This window comes from Vicia villosa, linkage group LG3 (assembly GCF_029867415.1).
Source record: "Vicia villosa cultivar HV-30 ecotype Madison, WI linkage group LG3, Vvil1.0, whole genome shotgun sequence".
NCBI lineage: Eukaryota > Viridiplantae > Streptophyta > Magnoliopsida > Fabales > Fabaceae > Vicia > Vicia villosa.
This window is the reverse complement of record NC_081182.1, coordinates 111,342,559-111,368,143: the sequence shown is the minus strand read 5'-3', so window position 1 is coordinate 111,368,143 and position 25,585 is coordinate 111,342,559. Positions and strand designations below refer to the sequence as shown.

At 35.3% G+C, this 25,585-nt stretch overlaps 1 protein-coding gene, 1 long non-coding RNA gene and 1 pseudogene across 2 annotated transcripts; 1 reads left to right on the top strand and 2 right to left on the bottom strand.

The window, feature by feature from the left end:
* The first annotated feature begins 764 nt into the window (after positions 1-764).
* Positions 765-4,386, top strand: LOC131662321 (disease resistance protein RPM1-like). The gene is made up of 2 exons (XM_058932089.1): positions 765-3,870; positions 4,074-4,386. Exon 1 carries the CDS (start codon positions 1,068-1,070, stop codon positions 3,861-3,863), a length of 2,796 nt encoding a protein of 931 aa, XP_058788072.1. The 5' UTR covers positions 765-1,067; the 3' UTR covers positions 3,864-3,870; positions 4,074-4,386.
* Positions 4,387-8,280: 3,894 nt separating this feature from the next.
* On the bottom strand, positions 8,281-9,330 carry LOC131656536 (uncharacterized). Its single transcript, XR_009300136.1, has 3 exons — positions 9,116-9,330; positions 8,814-8,904; positions 8,281-8,650 (listed from the first exon to the last, which is right to left on the bottom strand). It is a non-coding gene; the product is annotated as an uncharacterized LOC131656536 (long non-coding RNA).
* Positions 9,331-14,533: 5,203 nt separating this feature from the next.
* On the bottom strand, positions 14,534-17,569 carry LOC131656535 (disease resistance protein RPM1-like; annotated as a pseudogene).
* Between the last annotated feature and the right edge of the window lie 8,016 nt (positions 17,570-25,585).

Here is a 25,585-nt window from a genome sequence, read left to right as displayed (position 1 = left end):
TTGGATGATAATGCCATGTGGACCCTAAAATCTCCACCGTTATGCCACACACTCTTCCCCTATATATTCAATATCACTCCCACTCTCCTCCTTAACATTTATTTGTTCTTCTCTTCTTCACCCTTCACTTTCCTCTCTTAGAGGACACTATCTCCCTTGCATTTTTCTAACACTAAATTTAAAAGATACACTAATTTTTAACACTTTTGTTGTTCTCATTTAAGTATTTAGTAACTTTAATTCAACGACTATGGACAAACTACATGCATTCATTCATGTGAAGCTCGAACACCTGAAACACCACACCGGCACTAACACGTCAACGCCTTGAAAATAAATAAATAAATTAAACCTAATAACAAGTGTTGGTGTTGGTTTCGGATACTGAGACAGACACGTCTTTTATCAGAGGTGTCAGAGCTACAAAGATTCAAAGACATCCTCAAAAATAGAAAATTATAAATTTCAAAATAAATAGCCAATGACAAGAATAATATTTGTCTCATTAAAAACTTATAAACAAATCCCAGATAACAAAATTTTGGTGAATGCAAAAAAAGTTCAAAAAAAGCACACAAAATTTCAAATATTTAAAAGAATAAAACATAAGAAAAGAATGATATAGTTAGGAAATCATAATCTATTTTGGCTAAATAAATGTGAAATAGAAGGGATGAAATAACATCTTAAAGTTACCATATACTTTTATAAAAGATACAAATTAAATGAAACTTGTATATCTTTTTATCCACAAAACATGCTTTATAGATTCTCATTTAGTGGATCACACGCAACTTCCTTTTTTCCCTTTCTTCATTATTGGAATACAAACAGTTTAGTGTTCTTCATTTCACAAAACAGCATTACTCAGATCTCAACTCATATGGCAGAAGTGGCAGTGTCATTAGTTATGTATATTTGTATATAACAAGATGAGGTACTTGTTTGTTACCTTATCCACAAGACATGGTTTATAGATTCCCAGTTATTCATGATAGAAATACTAACTGCGTAGTAGTACGTATATCTTCATCTCACAAAACAGCATTACTCAGATCTCAACTCATATGGCGGAAATCGCTGTGTCATTAGTTATTGACCAACTACTTCCACTCTTAACGAAAGAAGTCAAGCTGTTGAGAGGTATTCACAAGGAGTTTGCAGATATTAAAGATGAACTTGAATGTATTCAAGCATTCCTTAAGGATGCTGACAAAAGAGCTTCAACAGCTGAAGGAGTCAAAACATGGGTGAAGCAAGTCAGGGAAGCAGCTTTTCGCATTGAAGATGTCATTGATGAGTATATGATCCAGCTGAAGGTGGAACAACAACCTCGATGTGTACCTATATTCCAAAAGATTGCTCACTTACTCAAGACAATTATCCCTCGCCATCAAATACCGTCCGAGATTCTAGCCATTAAGTTATCTATTTGTGAGATCAAGGAAAGAAGCGAAAGATATGGCTTCCAACGTTCTCTTGATCAAGGATCAAGCAGTTACAGAAGAAGTCCGAGTGCCAAATGGCATGACCCTCGATTGGGTGCTCTTTACATTGAAGAATCTGAATTTGTGGGCTTTGAAGAGCCAAGGAAAAGATTGATTGATTGGATGGTAAAGGGAAGGGGTGAGCGCACTGTAGTTTCTGTGGTAGGAATGGGAGGGCAAGGAAAAACCACTCTTGCCAAGAAAGTTTTTGACAGCCAAGATGTCGTCAGACACTTTGATTGTCGTGTATGGATCACAGTATCTCAATCATATAATGCTGAAGACTTGTTGAGGGAGATGCTGAAAAAGTTTTGCAAAGAAAAAGGAGACAATACTCATAGGGATATTTCTCAAATGGATCGAGCGTCATTGACAGAAGAAGGAGACAATGCTCCTAGGGATATTTCTCAAATGGATCGAGCGTCGTTGACTGATGAAGTGCGAAAGTACTTGCAGCAAAAGAGGTATGTTGTCATGTTTGATGATGTTTGGGATGTACATTTTTGGGATGATATTGAATTTGCTGCAATTGATAATAAAAGAGGAAGTAGGATATTTATCACAACAAGAAACCTAGATGTTGTGATGTCTTGTAAAAAATCTTCTTTTGTTGAATTGCTTGAGTTGCAAGCTTTAACTCATGAACAATCTTTGGAGTTGTTCAATAAGAAGGCATTCCAATTTGACAGTCATGGGCGTTGTCCAGAAGAGCTCAGTGATATAGCTAATGAAATTGTTCAAAAATGCAAGGGGTTACCACTAGCAATTGTTGCCATTGGTGGTCTTCTGTCTACAAGAGACAAAAATGTGGCTGAGTGGCAGAGATTTAGAGAAAACCTAAGTTTCGAGTTAAAGAAAGATACACATTTAATTGGGATAAAAGAAATTTTAGGTTTAAGTTATGATGATTTGCCTTATTATCTCAAGCCATGTTTGTTGTATTTTGGAATATATCCAGAAGATTATTTAGTTAGATCAAAGAGAGTGATTCGACAATGGATAGCTGAAGGGTTTGTGAAGGAGGAAAGTGGGAAGACTTTGGAAGAAGTCGCACAAGGGTATTTAACAGAGTTGATCCATAGAAGCTTGGTGCAAGTATCCTCGCTTAGAATTGATGGTAAGGTTAAGCGTTGTCGTGTTCATGATCTAATACACGATATGATCCTTGAAAAAAATGAGGATTTAAACTTTTGCAAGCATGTTAGTGATGATGGACAGTCAAACTTAAGTGGAATTGTACGACGCTTATTAGTGACTACCGAATTAAGAGCGGGTCTTGATGATTTAAATTTGCATATTGAAAGGTCGCATGTTCGGTCATTGTTTTTTTTTAAAAATGATGTATCAGCTTCCACGGATTCTTGGATAATCCCTATAAAATTCAGGTTGTTGAAGGTTCTTGATCCTGAAGGTATGCCATATCTCCATCCGTTTCCTGAGTTTGGAAATTTGATCCATTTGAAGTATTTACACCTCGAATTAAGAGGGGTTACAGAACTTTCCAAATCCATTGGCATGCTCCAGAACCTAGAGACCTTAGAAGTAAGAGTTACAGGTACCGTATTTTCCCTTGTTTTGCCAAAAGAGATTAGCAAGCTTAGAAAGCTAAGACATCTTATCGGCGATGAGATGTGTTTTGAAGAACTACAGAATGGTATTGGAGAGATGACTTCTCTACAAACTCTACGAAATGCTATTACTATAGGGTTTAGAGTAGCAGAAGTAATTAAAGGGTTAGGAAAGCTGAAACAGATGAGGGATTTGGGATTGATTAATGTTCATCCAGACGATGAAAGCATACTATCTTCTTCAATCAATGAAATGCGGCACTTGGAGAAACTAAATGTTTTCTCATTACATTTTGGCATCCATCTGAATTTGATTTCTCCGCCAACTATGCTTCAAAAAGTTACACTAGAAGGGTGTTTAGAGAAGTTGCCAGAGTGGATTCCAGAGCTTCAAAATCTTGTTGTGTTGAGTTTGAGGTGGTCCAAATTGACTAAAGATCCAATGCAATCCCTAAAAAGTTTGCAGCACTTGTTGATCCTCTCTCTAAAGGGCAATGCTTATATAGGTGTATGTTTGCATTTTGAAGATGGAGGGTTTCAGAAACTAAAGGAGCTGTATGTTGAAAATTTAAATAATTTGAGAGATATTATTATCAACAAAGGAGCACTTCCTTCTCTGAAAAAGCTTCAGTTACGCACACTCCCCGAACTTGAGAATTTACCGAAAGGAATCCTACACCTAGAGAAGCTTGAAGTTCTCAATATTCAACACAATAGATATGATGGTGAGCGGAAAACTTATACTGAGGATTTGAGTTGGATCACAGAGCAGATGCCCACTGTTAAAATCAATGATTATGCTACTTAAGTCCAAGGTGTGCTTTTTCTTCCTAAACTTATTAATAATACTTATTGTTTTCCATAGGCATGAGAATAGTTATTGTTCAGTAATCCAAATACAATCTTACTTTTCTCCTGTTACATGATTTATTATTTTAACTCAGCATCACCAAATATGAATACTATTTTGGATCCTCAAAGACAATCGATAGTGATAAATTTTCCTGTGATTTGGTAGGTGTTGGCCTTCAATTTCAAATGCAATGGTGATTAGGACTCTCCAGAGACTTTTACTGCAACATTTTGGGACTTATGTTCCTTAATAATATTAATGATAATTGAGTTGTTTGTGTATTGTAATTGTTACTTCCCAGCATTTTAAGACCTTATTTTTCGGTTGATTTCCTTTCTTCATTTCTGCTTTCATCTATGGTGTATAATGATTGTTGCGAGATATTTTGCTTCTGGTTTAAGATTTGAGTTTTATGTGATGTATTATGTATGCAATATTGTTAAATGAGAGATTTCCTTTCAATGATTGTTAAATTTTTTGTTTCTTTTTTCGTTATTCAAAAACTCAGTTACATTTCTAAATGAAATGTGGTAAGAATGGAAGAAAATGTCCAAGAGTAGCAACACTTTAGTTCAAAATTATGTATCAATCAGTAAGTGTGTTGCTTTCTAGCATTTTAAGACATTATATTTCTCTTAATTTTTCTATTGATATCCATAACAGAAGAATGTATCACTGACTTCATTACTGTCTTCAAATTAGAATGGTAAAGCTAAAGCCTGTCGTGTTCATGATCTAATCCACGACATGATACTTGAAATTTTTTTGCAAGCATATTAGTGATGATGGACAGTCATCCTTTTTGCCTCATATTGATGGCTCGCATGTCCGGTCTCTATTAATCAACGCCAACTATGCTTGCAAACTTACACTATGTGGGAGGCTACAAAAGTTGCCAGAGTGGATGGTTTCAGAAGGAACTGCATGTTATAAATATTTGTTAGTCATAACTATAAAATACACCAGATAAATAATTTCAAGGGATACATAAAAAATGTGAAACCAATATTGTTATTGAGTGATTTTTAACAAAAAAAATACCAGATAATAAATTTTTTATTGATAAATTTATTTTAAAAAAAATAGACAAATCTTTGAACTTGATAAATATAAAAAAGATAACAATACATAAAAAATATGAAACTAATATTTGAATAAAAAATTAAATTTGCTTCAAATTGGTAATATTTGTTCTTAACAACTTGATGCTTATATTTAATAACTAAACTATGATAATTATAATTATTTAATTCTATTACGTTAAGAGTTTAATTATTATGCACTGTCGGTGTAAATTTTTTTACACTATCAATGCATCACAACCACTCAATTATATTATTTTTTAAAATATTAAAATAAAAGTCAAACACTTCCAATAGATTAACGGTTATGATTCACTGACAGTGTAAAACTTCTTTACACTGTCAGTGTATTCCAATTAAGTTCTTACGTTAAAAGTGTCTATCTGTTTTAAAAAATAAATTATATTATTTATTTTAATTATGCTAATTTTTCTTTATATTATATTTTAATCAATCATATATATTATTTATTGTATATTTTACTTACCTTTATATAATAATATTATTTATAACAATCTCGGGCAATAGCATGGGTATTTACTAGTTCTTATATGATAACACATCCACAGTGTTTGTTGTATCAGATTCAATACCCTTGTTTTTCTATATGACTTCTCTTCTAAAGTTTTTTAGCGATCGAAGAATATTTTGTCATGGTATTACATGAGAGATTTATATAGCTTCGTGACCAAGGATTCGGGACGGTCTTGATTTTTTAGAGGTTTTGGACAATACAATGCATCAATCAATGGTATTTGGACTCCGGGTGTTCAACGTAGATGACAGTGAGAAAAGATTGACTTGTTACAATTAATCATTCCATGAAGAACAAGGTGAAGTTCGCGAATGATACCATTCTAGCGGTGGATGAAACACCCCTATTTAGAATTATGTTGCTCATATATTTATTTATGAATATTATACAATTATTGTGTTATTTGATTATTGGTGAGGGTGTAAGACCATGAAGTAGAAAATAAAGTAGAATTATTGACGAGAAAAATAATATAAATTAGATGGGTAGAGAAAATAAGGACAAGGTGGTCATTTTGAGAGTAAGTGGAGACATATGAGGAAAAGCATAATTAAGGGATATTTCTTAATAATAAAAAGGAAAATAGGGGAAAAAAGAGATTATTTTGATCATACTTGAAAATTTGGAAGAACGTGAGAAAGAGGCTAGGGCAAGGAGAAACTGAGAGAAACATTCATCCATTAGAGCTTGGAGAAGCATTTGCTAGAGATAATCTAAGGTAAGGATAAGTGATTACTTTCGATTATGATTAGTATGAAGGAGGGTAAATGTAGGTATTGTATTCTAATTGATTAATGAGGAATGTTGTGAAATAATTGTTGTTGATGATGAGTTATATACTATGATATAAATTTTAAAGGTATATGTGAATTTGTTGTTGTTTAAGTTTATATCATACTGATTCTTAAGCGATTTGGATGGCGTATGAGTCAAAATTTGAGTATTAGGAAGGCCTGCACTATATTAAATCGCACCTAGGGGTTGCTAGAATCGCAAAATTTGTCGAGCGAGCTTCAGGAAAAAATTAGGAAATTCACCAGGTGAACTCGGAGCGATGGTAATTCATTGGGCGAGGTCTGGGAGTGCGTGTTGACAGCATGTATTGAAAGTGTCATAACTTGTGTTCTATAAATCTGTTTGACGCACCGTTCGAAGCGTTGAAAAGCTAACGCGTAGAGCTATAACATGATAGTAATAGATGAGATGTTTAGGTATTACTTATATGCGTATTTTGTTGATGAATTTTTTGGTTTATATGTTTGGTTTATGAAATCGGTGTATTGTTGTAATAAAATTACGTGATATTGATGTTGCCATGATTGTTAAACTGTTAGATTGCTGAATATAATGTTGTTGTTAGTAGTAATAATATTCATAAATGTTATGTTAATGTTACTATAATGATATAGTAAGATGAATTGTGTTGATGACAGTATGTTAATGTATCATGATGGTGTTGTTGTTGCGTGTTGTGAATCATGCATCCATGGTATCAGAACTTCGGTTCTAGTTATGATGTGACCGTGATTCTATGATGGTGGTTCGACTGCGGATAGCTAATTCACTACAAAAAATAGGGTTAATTATGGCAGCTAGAAAAGTAATATTGCGGCGATTTCATCCACCACAATTCACATAGATGGCGTTTTCTAAAAATGCCATATATTTCTCTGCTGTTAGGTATAAAATAGAGGTTTTCTAATAACCGCCAAAATATACTTACCATTTAACATCGGTTATTCTAACTGCCACAACTCACTGACTTGTTATGAATTAAAAAAAAACAGCAAGTCCAGCCAAGAGTTTATATATATATATATATATATATATATATATATATATATATATATATATATATATATATATATATATATATATATATATATATATATATATATATATATATATATATATATATATATATATATATATATATATATATATATATAAGAAACAATTTTCAATATAATACCAAATGTATTTCAATATATATTCTGAGTTAATCACTGTTATATTTGTCATTGTTAGAAAAATACAATTATATGGGTCAAGTATTTTGATGCCACAAATTTATAAAATATATACTTCATTTCACACCTAGCAAGAGAGACTTATTTAACTAAGAGAACTAAATCTACTTGTGCCAATTAGAGAATGCCGATTAAAGCTTTAAATGCACTTGCATCAAGTAATGGATCACCTTTAATCTCCTTTATCTTCAAGGTATCTATCACAAGCCACCAAAAAAGTCCAAGGCCATTTCTTCTCTTGTTAAGCATGTGAGTGCTCTCAAAAAGGTGGCTTGATTGATAAAGGCTCTTTGCTCGATTCCTTAATATTTGAGCTTCCGCGGGCAATGTATACGGAAGTGGTGACAGAACTTCTTCAAAAGAAGTTAAGAAAACCTAGTATAAGCAAAGAAAAAGCATTACAATCATGTCATATTTCCACTACATAGAAAGCACTCATGATGCATGATAGAAAAGTAAAATTTGAACATACCTCAATTGAATAAAAGAGATGCTGACAATACCTTTTGGTGGCTCAAAGAAGCTTTTATATTTTCCTTCATGATAATAAGTGTCAACAAATTATAATTTCAGTTAAGGCTAATTGTTGTCAGTGTAGAAACATCCATAATATGCAATAAGTATCTATTCAAGTAGAAGTGCACATCATTACAAATAGACTATTACAATAATTTAGATAAAGTTTAAGTTTAATAAATTAAACTTATTACCTCATTTTGGTTTATATCTGAGATATGTCAAAATAAGAAAAAAGACTCTTCCAAGGCATATGCAATTGTCTTTGCTACATAACTACAATATGACCACAAGAGACTAAAATGTAATAAGATGAGAAACGTTAAATTACGAAACTCGTAAATAACTAAAAGTGTTGTGTATGTTGAACTAGAAAGCTAGATTCCCGTCGTGTTACAAAACCCCAAGATCTACATTAAATTGGTTGTTTATATAATATATAACATTAAAAAGATAAATACTTGATAAGTTGAAGTGTGTAATGGTATTAGAGCAAACACCCCTTAGAACACATGTAACTTCCTCAATGCTACCCAATCCTTGCAGAAAGCCCTCCATCACCTTCACATGTAGTTGATACTATTGATTTGGAAGTAAAAAAAGATCAATAAGCCAATATATATAGAAGGGAAGATAATAACCTAATTTCCATCAACCTATAAAATGGAAGATATATCATGGAAATTCGGTTTTAATAACACATCAAAATCGAAGAAAACTCAATTGATCATTTGAGTGTAACCTTTAATTTTTTGAGGAGTTGAGTATCCATATCAATATTGTGTTGATAAACAATGTGATTTATCATTTGCTGAGACATTGCCCCATGAAACCTAAAACAATAAATAACAATATATCAAAACAATGGATTCTTTCTCCACGATGGAATAATTCTATTTCAACAACTAGTGAAAATGAACACTAATCCAAATACTAATCTCATAGCAAAGAAACCTTGAACCCTATTTACCCATTTTGTTTCAGTAACCTATTTTAAACCTTAATCCATAGGTAGAAATATGAATAGAGTGAGAAAAATTAAACCTTGTAAGTTGTAAGAGTTGAAGCACGATGAAAATCTTCAAATCATGTGAGGTTGATTTACGTCGGTGTAGATATGATTAAGAAATCGTAACTTTCGGTGAGAGATGTTCAGCCTTGGAGAATGAGAAGAATAAGAAGGGAATACGTACACAGCCTTGGAGATGTTCATTTGCGGAGACATTATGTCGGTTTAAGATAACCGTCTTATTAAAACCGCCATAATTTACCCGATTTTTTGTAGTGATATTCTATGTTGGGGAATTAGTGAAGTGTTACCTGTAGTGGCGGTAACGAATTTTGTGATGTGCTTCGCTTCAAGAGCGAACCATATCATATGGCGGTGGAACAGGGAGCAAAATGGACCTTTGCGTTCATAAATTGGTACAACATACATTGAGTAAGTGTTGTTGCATAACATTCTATGTGGCATTGCATAATTTGGTTGGTGCTATGTGATTTGGTGATACTTGTATTTGTTATGTGATTTATATGAGAGCTTTATGGTGAAAGTTGTGCATGAATTATTGTGATGATTGAGGTATGATTATATGATGTATTTGATGTTGTTGCCTCGTAGCTTATAACTATTACAAATCTATTATTTATTATAACTTGGGGACAACTTCTCTACCCATCACAAAAAGATGGGTAGTGTACCTTCCACCAATCAGATGACACCTTTTAATTTTTGTGTATTTAATTATTTATCATATAGAACAATTGTTTGATGTTTTCAATGCATTTTACACTACAGGTAACCTTACCCAACTTTTTGAGTTGGGTAAATAAGAATTCACCTTATAACTTTTATAATAACAGACACACTTGGATTTAAGCAATTGCCACTCAACCAACGCATTGTTTGGATAAATGTATGAACGAAATTATACATAATTGTAAACGACCATTGGTTAAAAAGATGCTTCCCTTAACCAAATGACACAAATTTCTCTATAAATAGAGATATTTTGCAAACTAATAATATACACGAAAATAACATATTTCATAGCCAAAAAAATCATATCTAAGTCATTCCTTTATTTTTCTAGTGCACGAGAATAAGTGAAGGAACTTTATTCTGTAAAATATCGTTGATCGATGTGCTTAATGTGGTTTGAAATTCATGTTAAGGTTTCCAAAGTATCCTGAAGGGGTTTGCCGGATAACCCATTTGCATCCAATTTGCCTAAATTGGCGGGGGGAATCGAACCTAAAGCTTAGTCTAAATACACACTTAAGAATTTATTTTGTGCAACTTTCATCATTTCGTTTTCATCTTCTTATTCATGTTTTGCAGCAGACCCCCAACATAATATCTAACATATATGGTAGACATTCTTTGATAAAGGATGTCATTTATATTCCCGAAATCAAGTATAATCTTCTAAGTATTGGCCAATTACTCTAGAAGGATTACAAGATTCATATGTAGAACGAGGTGTAAACCGAGTTTTGGTCCTAAAGGCCTTGATGGCTCCCAATAGAACTTTAAAAGTTAATTTGAAGGTTAAGGAGCATAGATGTCTTGCTACAGTGGCTAGTCGAGAAGATTTGATATGACACTATAGGCTTGAGCATCTTAATTTTTGAGATCTCAATGCCTTGCAAAAGAACATAATATTGATGGGGTTGCCATTGATCAACATATCGGTTAAAATTTGTGAAGAATGAGTACAAGCGAAGCAACATATGGGAAAATTCAATATATGTAGAACCAAGTGTCACCTTGAGGTGGTGTATTCAAATGTGTGTGGACCGACGTAAGTTGATTCTACTGGTGGCAAATGATATTTTGTCACATTAATTGATGATCATAGTAGAAAATTATGGACGTATTTATTCAATAAAAATGATGAGGTACATAAAGTGTTTAAGAAGTTTAAGTCAATGATTGAAAGACAAAGTGGTCACAAACTCAAAGTTCTCAAAACAGACGGTGGAGGTGAATATGTCCCAAATGACTTTGAGAGGTTTTGTGATCAATAGTGGATAATACATGAGGTAGTACCACCTTATACACCGCAACAAAATGGTGTTACTTAAAGGAAGAATTGATCGATCATGAACATGGTGAAAAATATGTTGAAAGGGAAGAGTTTGCCGAAAGAATTATGGGGAGAAGAGGTGTCCACAGCTGCATATTTATTGAAAAGGTGTCCAACAAATAAGCTCGAGAAGATCACACCGGAGGAATCTTGGTACGTATTCATGCCAAATTTGAGTTACTTGAAGGTATTTGGTTCGGTTACGAATAGACATGTTCATGATCAGCTTAGGAATAAGTTAGATGATAAGAGAGAAAAAATGGTCCTTGTCGGGTATCGCTCTACTGATGGTTCCAAGTTGTATGATGCATATGCTGGAAAATTGTGATCAATAGGGACTTTGTTTTTGATGAAATAAAGGAAATGCAGTAGAGTGCAACCAGTTGTCACCAGAATGTAATTGGTTGCAGCAGATAAAAAATGGTTGATCTTCTCACATTCCATTCAGAATGTAACCCATTAAGCAGATAAAAAAAGATCAATAGGTACTTTCTTTTCAACGAGTTACATCTTGTTATGCAGTGTTTAGTTTTTAAATAGAACCTTAATGTAACCGGTTGACATATTATGTTAACATATTACATTTGTTACTTTTCTCTAAATTTGGGACGATAGTTAAATGTAACTGGTTGCAGTTTTATGTCAATCGATTACACCTGAGAGTGTTTTAGTTTGATAATTATACTTCATCTTATAATTGTGTGTATATATATATATATATATATATATATATATATATATATATATATATATATATATATATATATATATATATATATATATATATATATATATATATATATATATATATATATATATATATATATATATATATATATATATTAGGGGAGATTTAACACCTTTTCCTCTATGAATTTTAAAAATCATTGTGTTTTGTTATAGATTTTTCCTAAATTTAGATTTTTAGGGTTCTTATGGATTTCAAAGAAAAAAAGTTAGGAAACAGGAAAAAACTAATCCAACCATTATAGTATAATTTAATTCGTTAAAATGTTTTAGTGGCGCAGTACCACATATTAAATGGAAATGTTAAAAATGCAAAATTAGAGGAGAAACAACAAAATATCAAACAAAGTAAAATTGAGGGACAAGTTCATGTAGTCCTCCACAACTATCAACTAAATTGACTTAATATGACAAAAACAACATCAAATAGAAGATCAAAATTGTATTTAACTCTAAATAATTTTTTTCAACGGAAATTTGAAGAAGAAAAGGGAGATGATTATCAAAATTGCTAAACAAAACACTTAAAAAGCTTTCAATTAAGCCCAAATAAAATCCAAATTAAACATGACACCTCCTCAAACCTATAAAAACACCAAAATGTCCAACCAATTTTCATTACCATATTTTTGCAAATTTACATAGACAACCGGATTTTTCAAATTTTGAGACAATACCGGAAATTTCGTTTGCATACCAAAAATTTGACGAAATCAAGTAAGTTTTACGATATTTTTTGTGAAATTTCCGGTATATTCATTTACTAATTTTCATACCCGGTTTTTAAAATTTCTGGTACCCATATAGTTATACCGAAAATTTCAAAATTTCCGTTATTTCTATTTTTCTTTAAAAAATTGCTAATTTCATGATATTTTTAAAATTTTGTAGTGAGGACTAGAGGCGGGGATGTTTCTATTGCGAAACGGGCCACAGATAGAGTCGTCGCTCTTGCTAGAGCTGCTGATGAGGCGCATGCCTCAGAGTTACATGTTAAATGTCACTTCTCACGGGTCGAAGTTGAAGAACTTCCCTGAGATATCGATGCTTGAGTAGGAGAGGAGGATAGTTGAGGACTTCTAACTAATGGACTTTGTTGGATGCTCCCTGACAATGTTGGACGCCTCCCTATTATCAGCTTTTGTTGGGAGGTGGGACCCGGAGACATCATCCTTCCATCTTCCATTTGGGGAGATGATGGTGAATTTGGATGATGTGGATGCCCTATTTCACCTTCTGATTGCTAGTACGTTTTTCACACCAATTCATAAGGACCATGCGACGACGGTGCACATGGTTCTGGATGCGTCAGAGGTTGATGAGGCGGAGGTGCTGAGTGAGTTTGGAGAGACTCAGGGCTTTCACCTTAGGATTTCTTGGTTGAGGAGGATTTATGAAGAGCTTGTGGATGCATGGAGGTACCAGGATGCCGCTAGGGCGTACATGCTACATCTAGTGGCGTGTACTCTCTTTGTGAACAAGTCTGGAGTTTATATAGATGTCCGCTATCTTTCTCTATTCAACGCCCTTAACACACCATGTTGGGCTTGGGAAGTTGCGTCATTGACGATGTTGTACACGACGCTTGATGTTGCATCTCGTCCTGACACCGGACAACTTGCTGGTTACCTGAGCTTGTTACAGGTATATTATAATTTTTTACATGGTTTTTTGTGTTTTATTATAATTTATCCAGGCTTAATGATTTTTATTTGTGCAATGTTGGATCTACGAGCACTTCCCTCACATCTATGAGCGGAAGATCCAGCATGCTGCGGCTGCTGACGCATGTGCGAAGAGGTAGAAGGCCAAACAGGCCATTCCAGGAGGGTTGATTGAGTACAGACGGAGGTTGGATGCTCTGACGTTGGATGATGTCATCTGAACACCGTATACAGGTCACCTCCCTCATCGTCCTTCTGATTGTTTCTTCCTTATATTCAAGGTATGTCAGATGGGAGAGCCATGTGACTAGAAACTTACCTAAGAGGTGTCTACGCCAGGATGATTATATACAAGGCATCCCACGTCCTGTCCCAGAGGCTCCAACAGGTGGCATTGATCGATACTTTCAAAGTCACATCATTAGCTCCCCCCCGTGAGATTACTGATACAACCATTGAGGTTTAGCATCCTGGGCAGTGTGAGGATGGATACCTGAAGTGGTTCCACAGTGTGTCACATCCTAGGGTCATATCACATGCCGCAGATCTGATGTTCCAGGGCCTTCACGTACTATGGATTCTTCCGATCCACCACCACCACCATCACCTCCACCTCCTGCAGGTGACCAGGACAGCCGCCTACAGTTCATCTCCGTTCACTTAGATAGCCTCATGGGTTTGGTGAACCCTGATGGTGAGGTTCGTAGTATTTTAGCTAGGTTGGTCAATGTTGCCTGTGGAGAGCCTATGTAGATTTATTTTTTTAAGATTGTATTATATGTATATTAAAGAAAAATAAAGTCTTAAAATGCTTAAAAGCAACAATTATTATTCACACATAACTCAAATATTAAGCCAATCCATAATTTAGAGATTTCATACACAATTATCATTATTAAAGAACAAATTAAACCTATAATTTTTTTATTGAGGAACAAAAGTCCTAGACTGATGCAGTAAAAGTCTCTGTAGAGAATCTGAATTGCCATTGCATTTGAAGTTGAAGTCCAAAACCTACCAAATCACAACAAATTATCACTGTCGACGGCGAGAAAATAGTATTCATATTTGGTGATGCTGAGTTAAAATAATATATCATGTAACAAACGAAGATTAAGATGAGTAATAACTATTTCATGCTTATGGAAAATAATAAGTTTTAGGAAGAAAAAGCACACCTTTGTTTCCCTCTTGAGTTTGATAATGTTTTATCTCTACCTCCTTGGACTTAAGTAGCATAATAATTAATTTTAACAGTGGGCATATGCTCTGTGATCCAACTCAAATCCTCAGTATAAGTTTTCCGCCCAAGACCATATTGATCCTGAATATTGAGAACTTCAAGCTTCTCTAGGTGTAGGATTCCTTTTGCTATTTTCGTTAGATTGATGAGTCCGATTAACTGAAGCTTTTCCAGAGATGGAAGTGCTCCTTTGTCGATGATAATATCTCTCAATTTACTTGAAACTTCAACACACAGTTCCTTTAGTTTATGAAATCCTCCATCTTCAAAATGCAAACACAAACCTTCATAAGCATTGCCCTTTAGAGAAAGGATCAACAAGTGTTGCAAACTTTTTAATAATGGCATTGGATCTTTAGTTAAGAATGAATGCTTCAACATCAACACAACAAGATTTTGAAGCTCAAGAATCCACTCTGGCAACTTTCCTAAGCTCCCAAATAGTGTAAGTTTCCAAAGAAGAGTTGGCGGCGTGGTAATCGAATCCAAATCAATGGATTTACTACCTTGAGAATATAATTGAACATGTAGTTTCTCCAAGTGTTGCATTTCATTGATTGAAAAAGACAGAATGCTTCCATCTTCCTCATCGACATTAACCAACCCCAAATCCCTGATCTGTTTCAGCTTTCCTAACTCTTTAATCACCTCTGCAACTCCATCCATATTTAAATCAACATCACGAAGCGTTTGTAGGGATGTCATCTCTCCAATACCATTCTTTAGTTCAATCAAAGAAATCTTACCGCCGATAAGATGTCTTAACTTTCTAAGCTTGCTAATCTCTTTCGGCAAATGAATGGAAAATGCATTCCTTACTTCTAAGGTCTCTAGATTCTGGAGCATGCCAATGGATTTTGGAATTTCAACATGCCCCAAACAATTGAGTCTTAAATACTTCAAATGGATCCAAATTTCAACCTTATGAAAAGGAAAGAATGTTTCCAAACATTCATAATCAAGAACCTTCAATAACCTGAATTTTATAGGGATTCTCCAATAATACAGGAAACCTGATACATCTTCAAAAACAAACAATGACCGAACATGCGACCTTTCAATAGGTAAATTTGAATCATTAGGACTCGTTCTTAATTTGGCATTTACTGATAAGCGTCGAACAATTCCACGAAGGTTTAATTGTCCATAATCAATAATATGCTTGCAAAAATTTAAATCCTCATTTTTCTTAAGGATCATATCGCGTATTATGAACACGACAATGTTTAACCTTACCATCATTTCTAAGCAAGGATACTTGCACCAAGCTTCTATGGATCAACTCTGTTAAATACCCCTGTGAAACTTCTTCCAAAGTCTTCCCACTTTCCTCCTTCACAAACCCTTCAGCTATCCATTGTCGAATCACTCTCTTTGATCTAACTAAACAATCTTCTGGATATATTCCAAAATACAATAAGCATGGCTTGAGATAATAAGGCAAATCATCATAACTTAAACCTAAAATTTTGTTTATCCCAATTAAATGTGTGTCTTTCTTTAGCTCGAAACTTAGGTTTTCTCTAAATCTCTGCCACTCAGACACATTTTTGTCTCTTGTAGACAAAAGACCACCTATGGCAACAATTGCTAGTGGTAAGCCATTGCATTTTTGAACAATTTCATTGGCTATACCAATGAGCTCTTTTGGACAGCATCCATTACGGTCAAATTTAAATGCCTTCTTATTGAACAACTCCAAAGATTGTTCTTGAGTTAAAGGTTCCAACTTAAGCACCTCAATGAAAGAAGATTTTTCACAAGACACCACAACATCTAGGTTCCTAGTCGTGATTAATACCTTACTTCCATTTTTATTATCAATTACAGCAAATTCAATATCATCCCAAAAATGTACATTCCAAACATCATCAAACACAACAACATACCTCTTTTGCTTCAAGTAGTTCCTTACCTCATCTGTCAATGATCCTCGATCCATTAGAGAAATGTCCCTAGGAGCTTTGTCTCCTTTTTCTTTGAAAAACTTTATCAGCATGTCCCTCAGCAACTCTTCAACATTATATGATTGAGAGACTGTGATCCATACACGACAATCAAAGAGTCTGACGACATCTTGGCTGTCAAAAACTTTCTTGGCAAGAGTGGTTTTTCCTTGCCCTCCCATTCCTACCACGGAAACAACAGTGCGCTCTTTCCTTCCCTTTACCATCCAATCAGTCAATCTTTCCCTTGGAACATCAAATCCCACAACTTCAGATTCGTCAATGTAAAGAGCAGCCAGTCGAGGGTCGTGCCATTTGGAGTTTCGGCCTTCTCTAGAACTGCTTGATCTTTGTTCTATAGAACGTTGGAAGCCATATTTTTCACTTCTTTCCTTCATCCGACAAATATATGACTTAACGTCTTGAATCTCAGATGCTATTCGATGGCGATGGATCATGGTTTTGAGCTTATGGAACAAAGCTACAAATCCATGACGAGGAAGTTGCCGTCCCACCTGGATCATATAATCATCAATGATATCTTCAATGCAAAAAGCTCCTTCCCTAACCTGCTTCACCCAAGTTTTGACTCCTTCACCAGTGTTATCTCCTTCAGCTGTTGCGGCTCTTTTATCAGCATCCCTAAGGAATGCTTGAATACTTTCCAGTTCATCTTTAATGTCTGCAAACTCCTTATGAATACCCCTCAACAAATTGACCTCTTCCCTCAACAATGGAAGTAGGTGGTCAACAGCTAAAGACACCGCCATTTCCGCCATTTGAGTTAAGCTCTGATTATTTTTGTTATGTGAATACTATGTGGTTTGTTTTGCTTGAGACCTTGTTTGCGCAATTTATATTATGATATAACAAGGGAATAAGGTAACTTGTATTATGAAGTAACAAGGGAATAAGGTAAATTCTATCATGAAGAAAAGAATAAGGAAAATTCTATCATGAAATAACAGAGGAATAAGGTGATTTCTATTCTATCATGAAAAAAAGGAATAAGACAAATTCTATCACGAAGTAGCAAGGTAATAAGGCGATTTCTATCATGAAGAAAGGAATAAGACAAATTCTATCACGAAGTAGCAAGGTAATAAGGAAACTTCTATCATGAAGAAAGGAATAAGACAAATTCTATGACAAGTAGCAAGGTAATAAGGCAACTTCTATCATGAAGAAAGGAATAAGGAAACTTACATCATGAAGTAACAAAGGAATTTGATTTTTGAACTAAAGTCCCTCCCATTCCCATTATATTCGGAACAACTAATGTTGAAAATTATGCATGTTAAAATAATATGTGCAACCTTCTTTACGATTTAAGTTGCACATTTTGATTGTCAGAACAGCAACAACTGAAAGCATATACCAAGGCCTTTTAATTTTATTAGTAAATGAAAGTATGGTTTAATTGGCCCCTTATACAAAAAAAAAAGTCAGCTTGCCTTGCGGGTTATCTCAATCAAAATAATGAATAAACTTTAATATGTTAGAATATCAAGTGGTCATCTACACTATACTTTGGTTTTATAAATCATAAATATATTAAATAAAAAAGAGAAACAGAAACACGTGGATAAATACCAACAAGTAACGAAGAAAACATGCAGGAAGCTATTGTAAGAATTTACTTACCTCTTTACCCAATTCTTGTGCTCAAACATGATGTGAAGAATGACTGGAGCTACGCAAAGTGTTTTTCTAGAGAAGCATATTGTTAAGTTATAACCAAAGTTTTCAGCTATGATTTGCTTTTTGTTTCTTAGAGATGTTGTTTCATGCACCGAGAGATCGTACTAGCGCCCAGAGCCGCATTGTTTGAGTCCAATATTTCTAAGGGTAATGTTAGAACAAGCACAAAACCTTGTATGTGAATCAATGGAGGTGATGGATAATTTTGGTGAAATTGGAGGATTGGGGAAGATCAAGTTTAGAGAGAATAGAGATTAATTGAGAGGGTAAAAAAATCATATGGCATTTTATTCATTCAACATGTTACAAAATGTATATATAGTGCCTACTAACACTAAACAAAGTAACAAACAAGAGCTAAACAAAAACACCCTAAAAACAGAAATATTTTTCCTGGTTTTTCCTGCAGCATTCTGGCAGCTTTTCCAAAATAGCTTCTCAAATAAGCTATTCTCCAAAAACACTTCAAAACCAATTACACTGCATTTGACTTATTCTAATCATTCAACACACCACCTTAAGTCAAATGCTCAATGTTCTTCATGCCCAACCTCATCACGAGTCGCTTGAAAACATCATTCGTAACCGCTTTTGTCAACAAGTCCGCGACTTGTTCTTCACTTCTGCAGTAGCTCAAACGTAACTGTCCAGAACTTACTAAATCTCTCAAGTAATGGAACCTCATCTCAATATGCTTACTCCTCCCATGTGCTATGGGATTCTTAGCAAGGTTGATGGCCGAAACGTTGTCCACCAACAACAGAACAGCTCCTCTCGTACTGCTGTCCAGTTCACGCAGCAGGTTCACAAGCCACACAACTTGGCATGCACACAACGACGCTGCGATATACTCCGCCTCACAAGAAGAGAGTGCAACCACCGGCTCTTTTTTAGAACACCAAGAGATTGGTGCTCCGCCGAACATAAAGACATAACCAGCCGTAGATTTTCGATCGTCCTTATCTCCGCACCAATTGGAGTCGGTGTATCCGAGTAACTCGCAACTTCTGCTCTTTTCTAATGCAGGAAATAAAATTCCACAGCCAAGAGTACCTTTCACATATCTAAGGATTCTCTTAACTGCAGCCAAGTGTGATACCTTTGGCCTCTCCATGAACCTACTTGCAATACCGACACTAAACGCTAAATCTGGCCGCGTATTGCACAAATAACGCAATGATCCTATCAATCTCCGGTATTGAGTAGGATCCACATCTTGCTCTTCTTCACTCTTGGACAGCTGTAAGCGTGCCTCGGCTGGTGTTGTGGCAGCATTACAATGCTCCATATCACACCTCTTCAAAATCTCCATTGCATACCTTCTTTGATGCATGAGCAGTCCCAACTTTGTCTTTTGGAACTCTATGCCTAAGAAGTATTTCATAGAGCCAAGATCACTCATTTCAAACTCCCCCATAAGCTCTTCTTTGAACTTTGAAATGTACTTTTCACAACTGCCCGTAATCAACAAATCATCCACATAAAGACAAAGTATGATTACTCCTTTTCTTTTATCCGACTTCACATACACACCGTGTTCGGATACGCACTTCTTGAAACCAATGTTGATAAGAAAAACATCTATGCGTTTGTTCCAAGCTCTTGGAGCTTGTTTCAAACCATAGAGTGCCTTCCTTAATTTGTAGACCCTTTCCTCTTGATTTTGTATCACAAAACCAGGTGGCTGTCCAACATACACTTCCTCATCCAATGGACCATTCAAAAACGCCGATTTGACGTCCATTTGATATAACGGCCATTTGTTGTTATTTGCAATCGCGACAACTAACCGGATGGTTTCATGCCTTGCAACCGGTGCGAATACCTCATCAAAGTCTATGCCTTCCTTTTGCAAAAATCCCTTTGCTACCAATCGAGCCTTATGCTTGATTATCTCGCCTTTCGGATTTGCTTTTACTTTGTAAACCCATTTCACACCAATCGCCTTTTTACCTTTCGGTAAATCAACCAACACCCAAGTATTGTTCTTCTCAATCGATTTCAACTCTTCCTTCATTGCACACATCCATTTTGGATTGCTTAATGCCTCCTCCGTATTTACCGGTTCGGATTCGGCCATTAAAGCGAAATGAATAAGATCACCATCATTGTTGATCTCACTATCTCAGAACAGTTCACAATCTCGGAGTCTTTGAGGCATACCTCTATGCCTTGTTGGTCTACCCTCATTCACAACATTGTTTTCAGCTGTTGTAGGTGCTGGTACAGCGGCATCAGACAACTTCGGATCAGAGATTTCAAAAAACTGCTGCTGCTGATTTTCTGCTGCTGTTTCTGCACTTTTGATTTCATCAAAAATCACGTCCCGGCTTATCACGATCTTCCGATTCTTCTCATCAAACAGCTTGTAACCACCAGTAGAGTGATATCCAACAAATATCAATTTCTCACCTTTATCATCCAACTTCTTTCTAAGTTGATTTGGTACATGACGATATGCAATCGATCCAAAAACACGTAAATGAACCACACTCGGTTTGAAACCACTCCAAACCTCTTCCGGTGTGATTTTCTCCAGCTTCTTAGTAGGACACCTATTCAACAAGTAGGTGGCTGTAGATACGGCCTCACCCCACAATTCTTTAGGTAACTTCTTCCCACAAAGCATGCTACGCACCATGTTCATTATTGTACGATTTTTCCTCTCGGCAGCCCCGTTTTGTTGAGGCGTATATGGAGGCACCACCTCACGCACAATACCCTCAAGATCACAAAACTTCCCAAATTCACTAGAGGTATATTCACCTCCACCATCCGTTTTGAGAATTTTGAGCTTCCGGCCGCTTTGACGCTCCACCATGGATTTGAAACTCTTGAACACTCCAAATACCTCATCCTTTCTCTTGATAAGATAAGTCCAAAGCTTCCTACTAAAATCGTCAATAAACGTAACAAAATATCGATTGCCGCCATATGTCTCTACTTGCATTGGTCCACAAACATCGGAATACACCACCTCAAGTAAGTCTTTGGCTCTCGGACCCGCATCCTTACTAAACACCTTCTTGTGTTGCTTAGATGTGACACATTCCTCACACAATTCTGTCGGAACACTAATATGTGGCAGCCCCGTTACCATTCCACTTTGTTGCAACATCTTAAGATCCCTAAAATTAAGGTGACCAAGACGGTAATGCCATAGCCACTCCTCTCTACTTTCCGCGGTAGCTAAACAACGATGCTGCATAACCTTTAACTCAACCTTAAAAGTTCTGTTGGCAGCCATCGGTGCTTTTAGAATCAACACACCATTTGAATCTAAAACGCGTAACATCTTATTCTCCAATCGAATTAAGTACCCTCTTTCAAGCAATTGGCCAATGCTTAAAAGATTGCACTTAATTCCCGGTATGTACAAGACATCTTTGATCCTCGATTGTCCTCCATTCTTCCTTCCGATCAAAGCATCTCCTACCCCTTCGGCGCTTAAAGTAGTGTCGTCGGCAAACTTGACTTTACTCTTTGTCGCTTGATTGATTTGCACAAACCAATCCTTTCGACCCGTCATATGTGTTGAACAACCGGAATCCAAGTACCATTCATCTTTACTTTGGACTCCCTCACGCACGGTAACTAATGCATTTCGATCCGAACACATTTTTTTGCCACTTTCCAAAACAGTACAGCTGCTGTCCCAGAACATCAACAATGCCATAATTCTCTTCCGTAATCATCACAAGAAGGGTATCTTCATCATCTACCTCTTCCCTATCAACCTTCGCCTCATCCGCATCCTTTTCCTTGCGTTTTGAGCGACATTCTTTCGCAAAATGCCCAAGCTTTTGACAATTATAACACTTCACAGAACTTTTGTCAAACGGTTTGTGGGCGCTTTGATTACCATCTTTGGAGCTTCCTTCACCCTTTGAATTTTGTGGATCTTTTCCACCAAAATTCTTCTTATTTTTAGAAGTCCACTTCCCTTTCGATCTCTTGTTCTTCTCATGTAGACGCGCTTGCAAAGCGATCTCCGCTTTGGCTTTGTCGGCACTTCTCTCATCCATCCTTTGTTCATGCGCCTCTAACGAACTTTGCAACTCATCTTTGCTCAAAGTTGTTAGATCTTTTGACTCCTCAATAGCCACAACAATGTTATCGAAACGTGATGTTAACGAACGCAACACTTTCGATACAACATTCTGCTCAAGGATCGTTTCGCCACATGACTTGATTTGGTTGACTAACCGGGTAATGCGCGTGATATAATCGTTGATCGTTTCTTTGTCCTCCATTTGCATTAACTCGAATTGACGTTTGTAAGTTTGTAACCTTACCACCTTCGCTTTGACGGCACCGGCATATGCTTTCTCCAAGATTTTCCATGCTTGCTTCGCGGACTCACAATCACCAACCTTCTCGAAATTGTCGTTATCAACACAAGAGTGAATCAAGAATAGGGCTTTGTAATCCTTCTTCTTTTCTTCCTTGTGTGTAGCCCTGCTAGCATCGTTGGCATCTGCCCCTAACGGTGTAACTCCATTGATGACGATCTCAAGAACCTCTTGGTAACCAAACAGAACCTTCATTTGTTTCGCCCATTTGTCGTAGTTCTTCGAATCAAGAATTGGGAGATTGGTGGGAATTCGATCATTGGAAACGGTAGCCATTGTTGGTGTTGCAGCGGATTGGGATCAATAACCAGTGCTCTTGATGCCAAATGTTAGAACAAGCACAAAACCTTGTATGTGAATCAATGGAGGTGATGGATAATTTTGGTGAAATTGGAGGATTGGGGAAGATCAAGTTTAGAGAGAATAGAGATTAATTGAGAGGGTAAAAAAATCATATGGCATTTTATTCATTCAACATGTTACAAAATGTATATATAGTGCCTACTAACACTAAACAAAGTAACAAACAAGAGCTAAACAAAAACACCCTAAAAACAGAAATATTTTTCCTGGTTTTTCCTGCAGCATTCTGGCAGCTTTTCCAAAATAGCTTCTCAAATAAGCTATTCTCCAAAAACACTTCAAAACCAATTACACTGCATTTGACTTATTCTAATCATTCAACAGGTACATGATAAATTGCATCATGAAATAAAATACAACAGGAAAGTGAAAACAAAGTTCATAATTAATAGATTGAAATGGTGCTTTGCACATTCATTGATTTAATCTCTAAGAGATTTTCTTTTACATTACTGTTGCATTGCATGACAGTATTTTTCCTTATCTATTTCATACAAAAAGTTTTTGCACATATACTACTATCTCTATCATTTTACATAAAGCCCAATACAAGGCATAAGCCCAATGACACTAGTAGGCCCAACACCTGAATGTTGACTAAGTCATCATTCTGTTTTACTCTAATAATAATCAGTAGACTTCAAAGCAGGAAATTAGCATAGGAAGCCTAGGAGTCATAACTATTTAAAGCCCTATTAAAAAAAATCAGTTTCATAAGTAATAAATGTGAAGCAATGTATATAAATAATATAAAGCTGGGTTTGTTACTGTTACCTGATTTGGGCTTTTCCTGTCATCGAATTGAATCGATGCTGGCTTTGATACGAAAAGTGGTCAGTGAGTGGCTTTATTATGGTTTGAGAAGTTGAAAGGAAGAGAATCACTTTTCCAGAGTTTGATAATTATGTAGGGAAACAATATACATTATGCAATAATACAAAAAAATAAAATGATTCACTTATGACTATATTATTTTTTATAAAAAAACATGTAAAATTATATAATTATTATATTATTATATAATATATAAAATGTAAAAGTTAAATCGGGGTCGGATGGTACTTCTCCGTCGCAAAGTGTCATCTGGGGTAACTTTTTTCTCTATCCTCGTCCTCGCAGGAAAAAAATCCTCAACTTTAAAACTCCGAACAAATATCTCTTGGCAATCCTCATTAACATATGCAAATTGACATCTCTATCCGAAATCGACACTTATAGTCATTGTATGTATTGGAATCACTTTTCCATAGTTTGATAATCAGTGAAACAATATACATTATACAATAATACAAAAAAAATAAAATGATTCACTTATGACTATATTAATATTTTTTATAAAAATATATTTAAAATTATATAATTATTATATAATATATAAAATATAAAAGTTAAATAATATGGTTGGGTTCAGATGGTACTTCTCCGTTCTCTGCCGCAAAGTGTCATATGGGGGAACTTTTTTCTCTTTCCTCGTCTTCGCAGGAAAAAAATCCCCAACTTCGAAACTCCGAACAAATATCTCATGGCAATCCTCATTAACATATGCAAATTGACATCTCTATCCGAAATCGACACTTATAATTACGTTTAATTTTTTTAAAAATTTTTATCGGTATCGACGTGTCAATGTCAATGTCTCTGTCGATGTCAATATCAGTGTTGTGTTTTTGGCGTTCTTGCTTCAAATGAATTCAAGTAGTTTGTCCATAATTATTGAATTAAAGTTACTAAATACTTGGATGAGAACAACAAAAGTATTAAAAATTAGTGTATCTTTTAAATTTACCTTCTTAATTACATTAAACAAACCTTAAAGCAATGCAACTCTCTTTGCATTTGAAATGCACTGAACCTAAAATTGATTCTACTTAAAAAGCAAACCTTGCTGCTATATCTGATGCAGTGTTCTGTCATTCATCTAATGCCAACACTAAAAGATTGCAAATTATTGGCATCTTGCATAAAAGACCGAAAACATTTTCCCGCCTATTCTTGATGGAAATTTAAGCCACATACTCTTCGTTTGGAACGTGAGTCCAAATCAAATCAGGAAAAAACAGAAGCTTGTGTTGATTATCATTCATGGTTGAAGCTTGTGTTGAAACAAATTCAACCAATCTAACAGAAGATACATGTTTCAGCTGTGTATCTCTAACTAGCTTTATGCTAGGAACTGCAAATGAAACTGCATATATCATAAATTTTAAACTAAAAAGAAACATAAGTTAAGAGAATAATTTATGTTGCGTCGCACTTTAAATTGAAGGCGTGTCTGATGTCTGACACGACACCGGTGTCACATTTAGTTTCGTTCAGCCAATTCTATTTATTTCAAATTATTTTAGTGTTTATATATTAGTATCAGTAGGGTGTCTATGACACTGTTTCATAGAGAAAACATTTAGAGAA

Excerpts from the sequence above, each read along its gene's own strand:
- LOC131662321 (XM_058932089.1), top strand. The coding sequence starts at position 1,068 with ATGGCGGAAATCGCTGTGTCATTAGTTATTGACCAACTACTTCCACTC.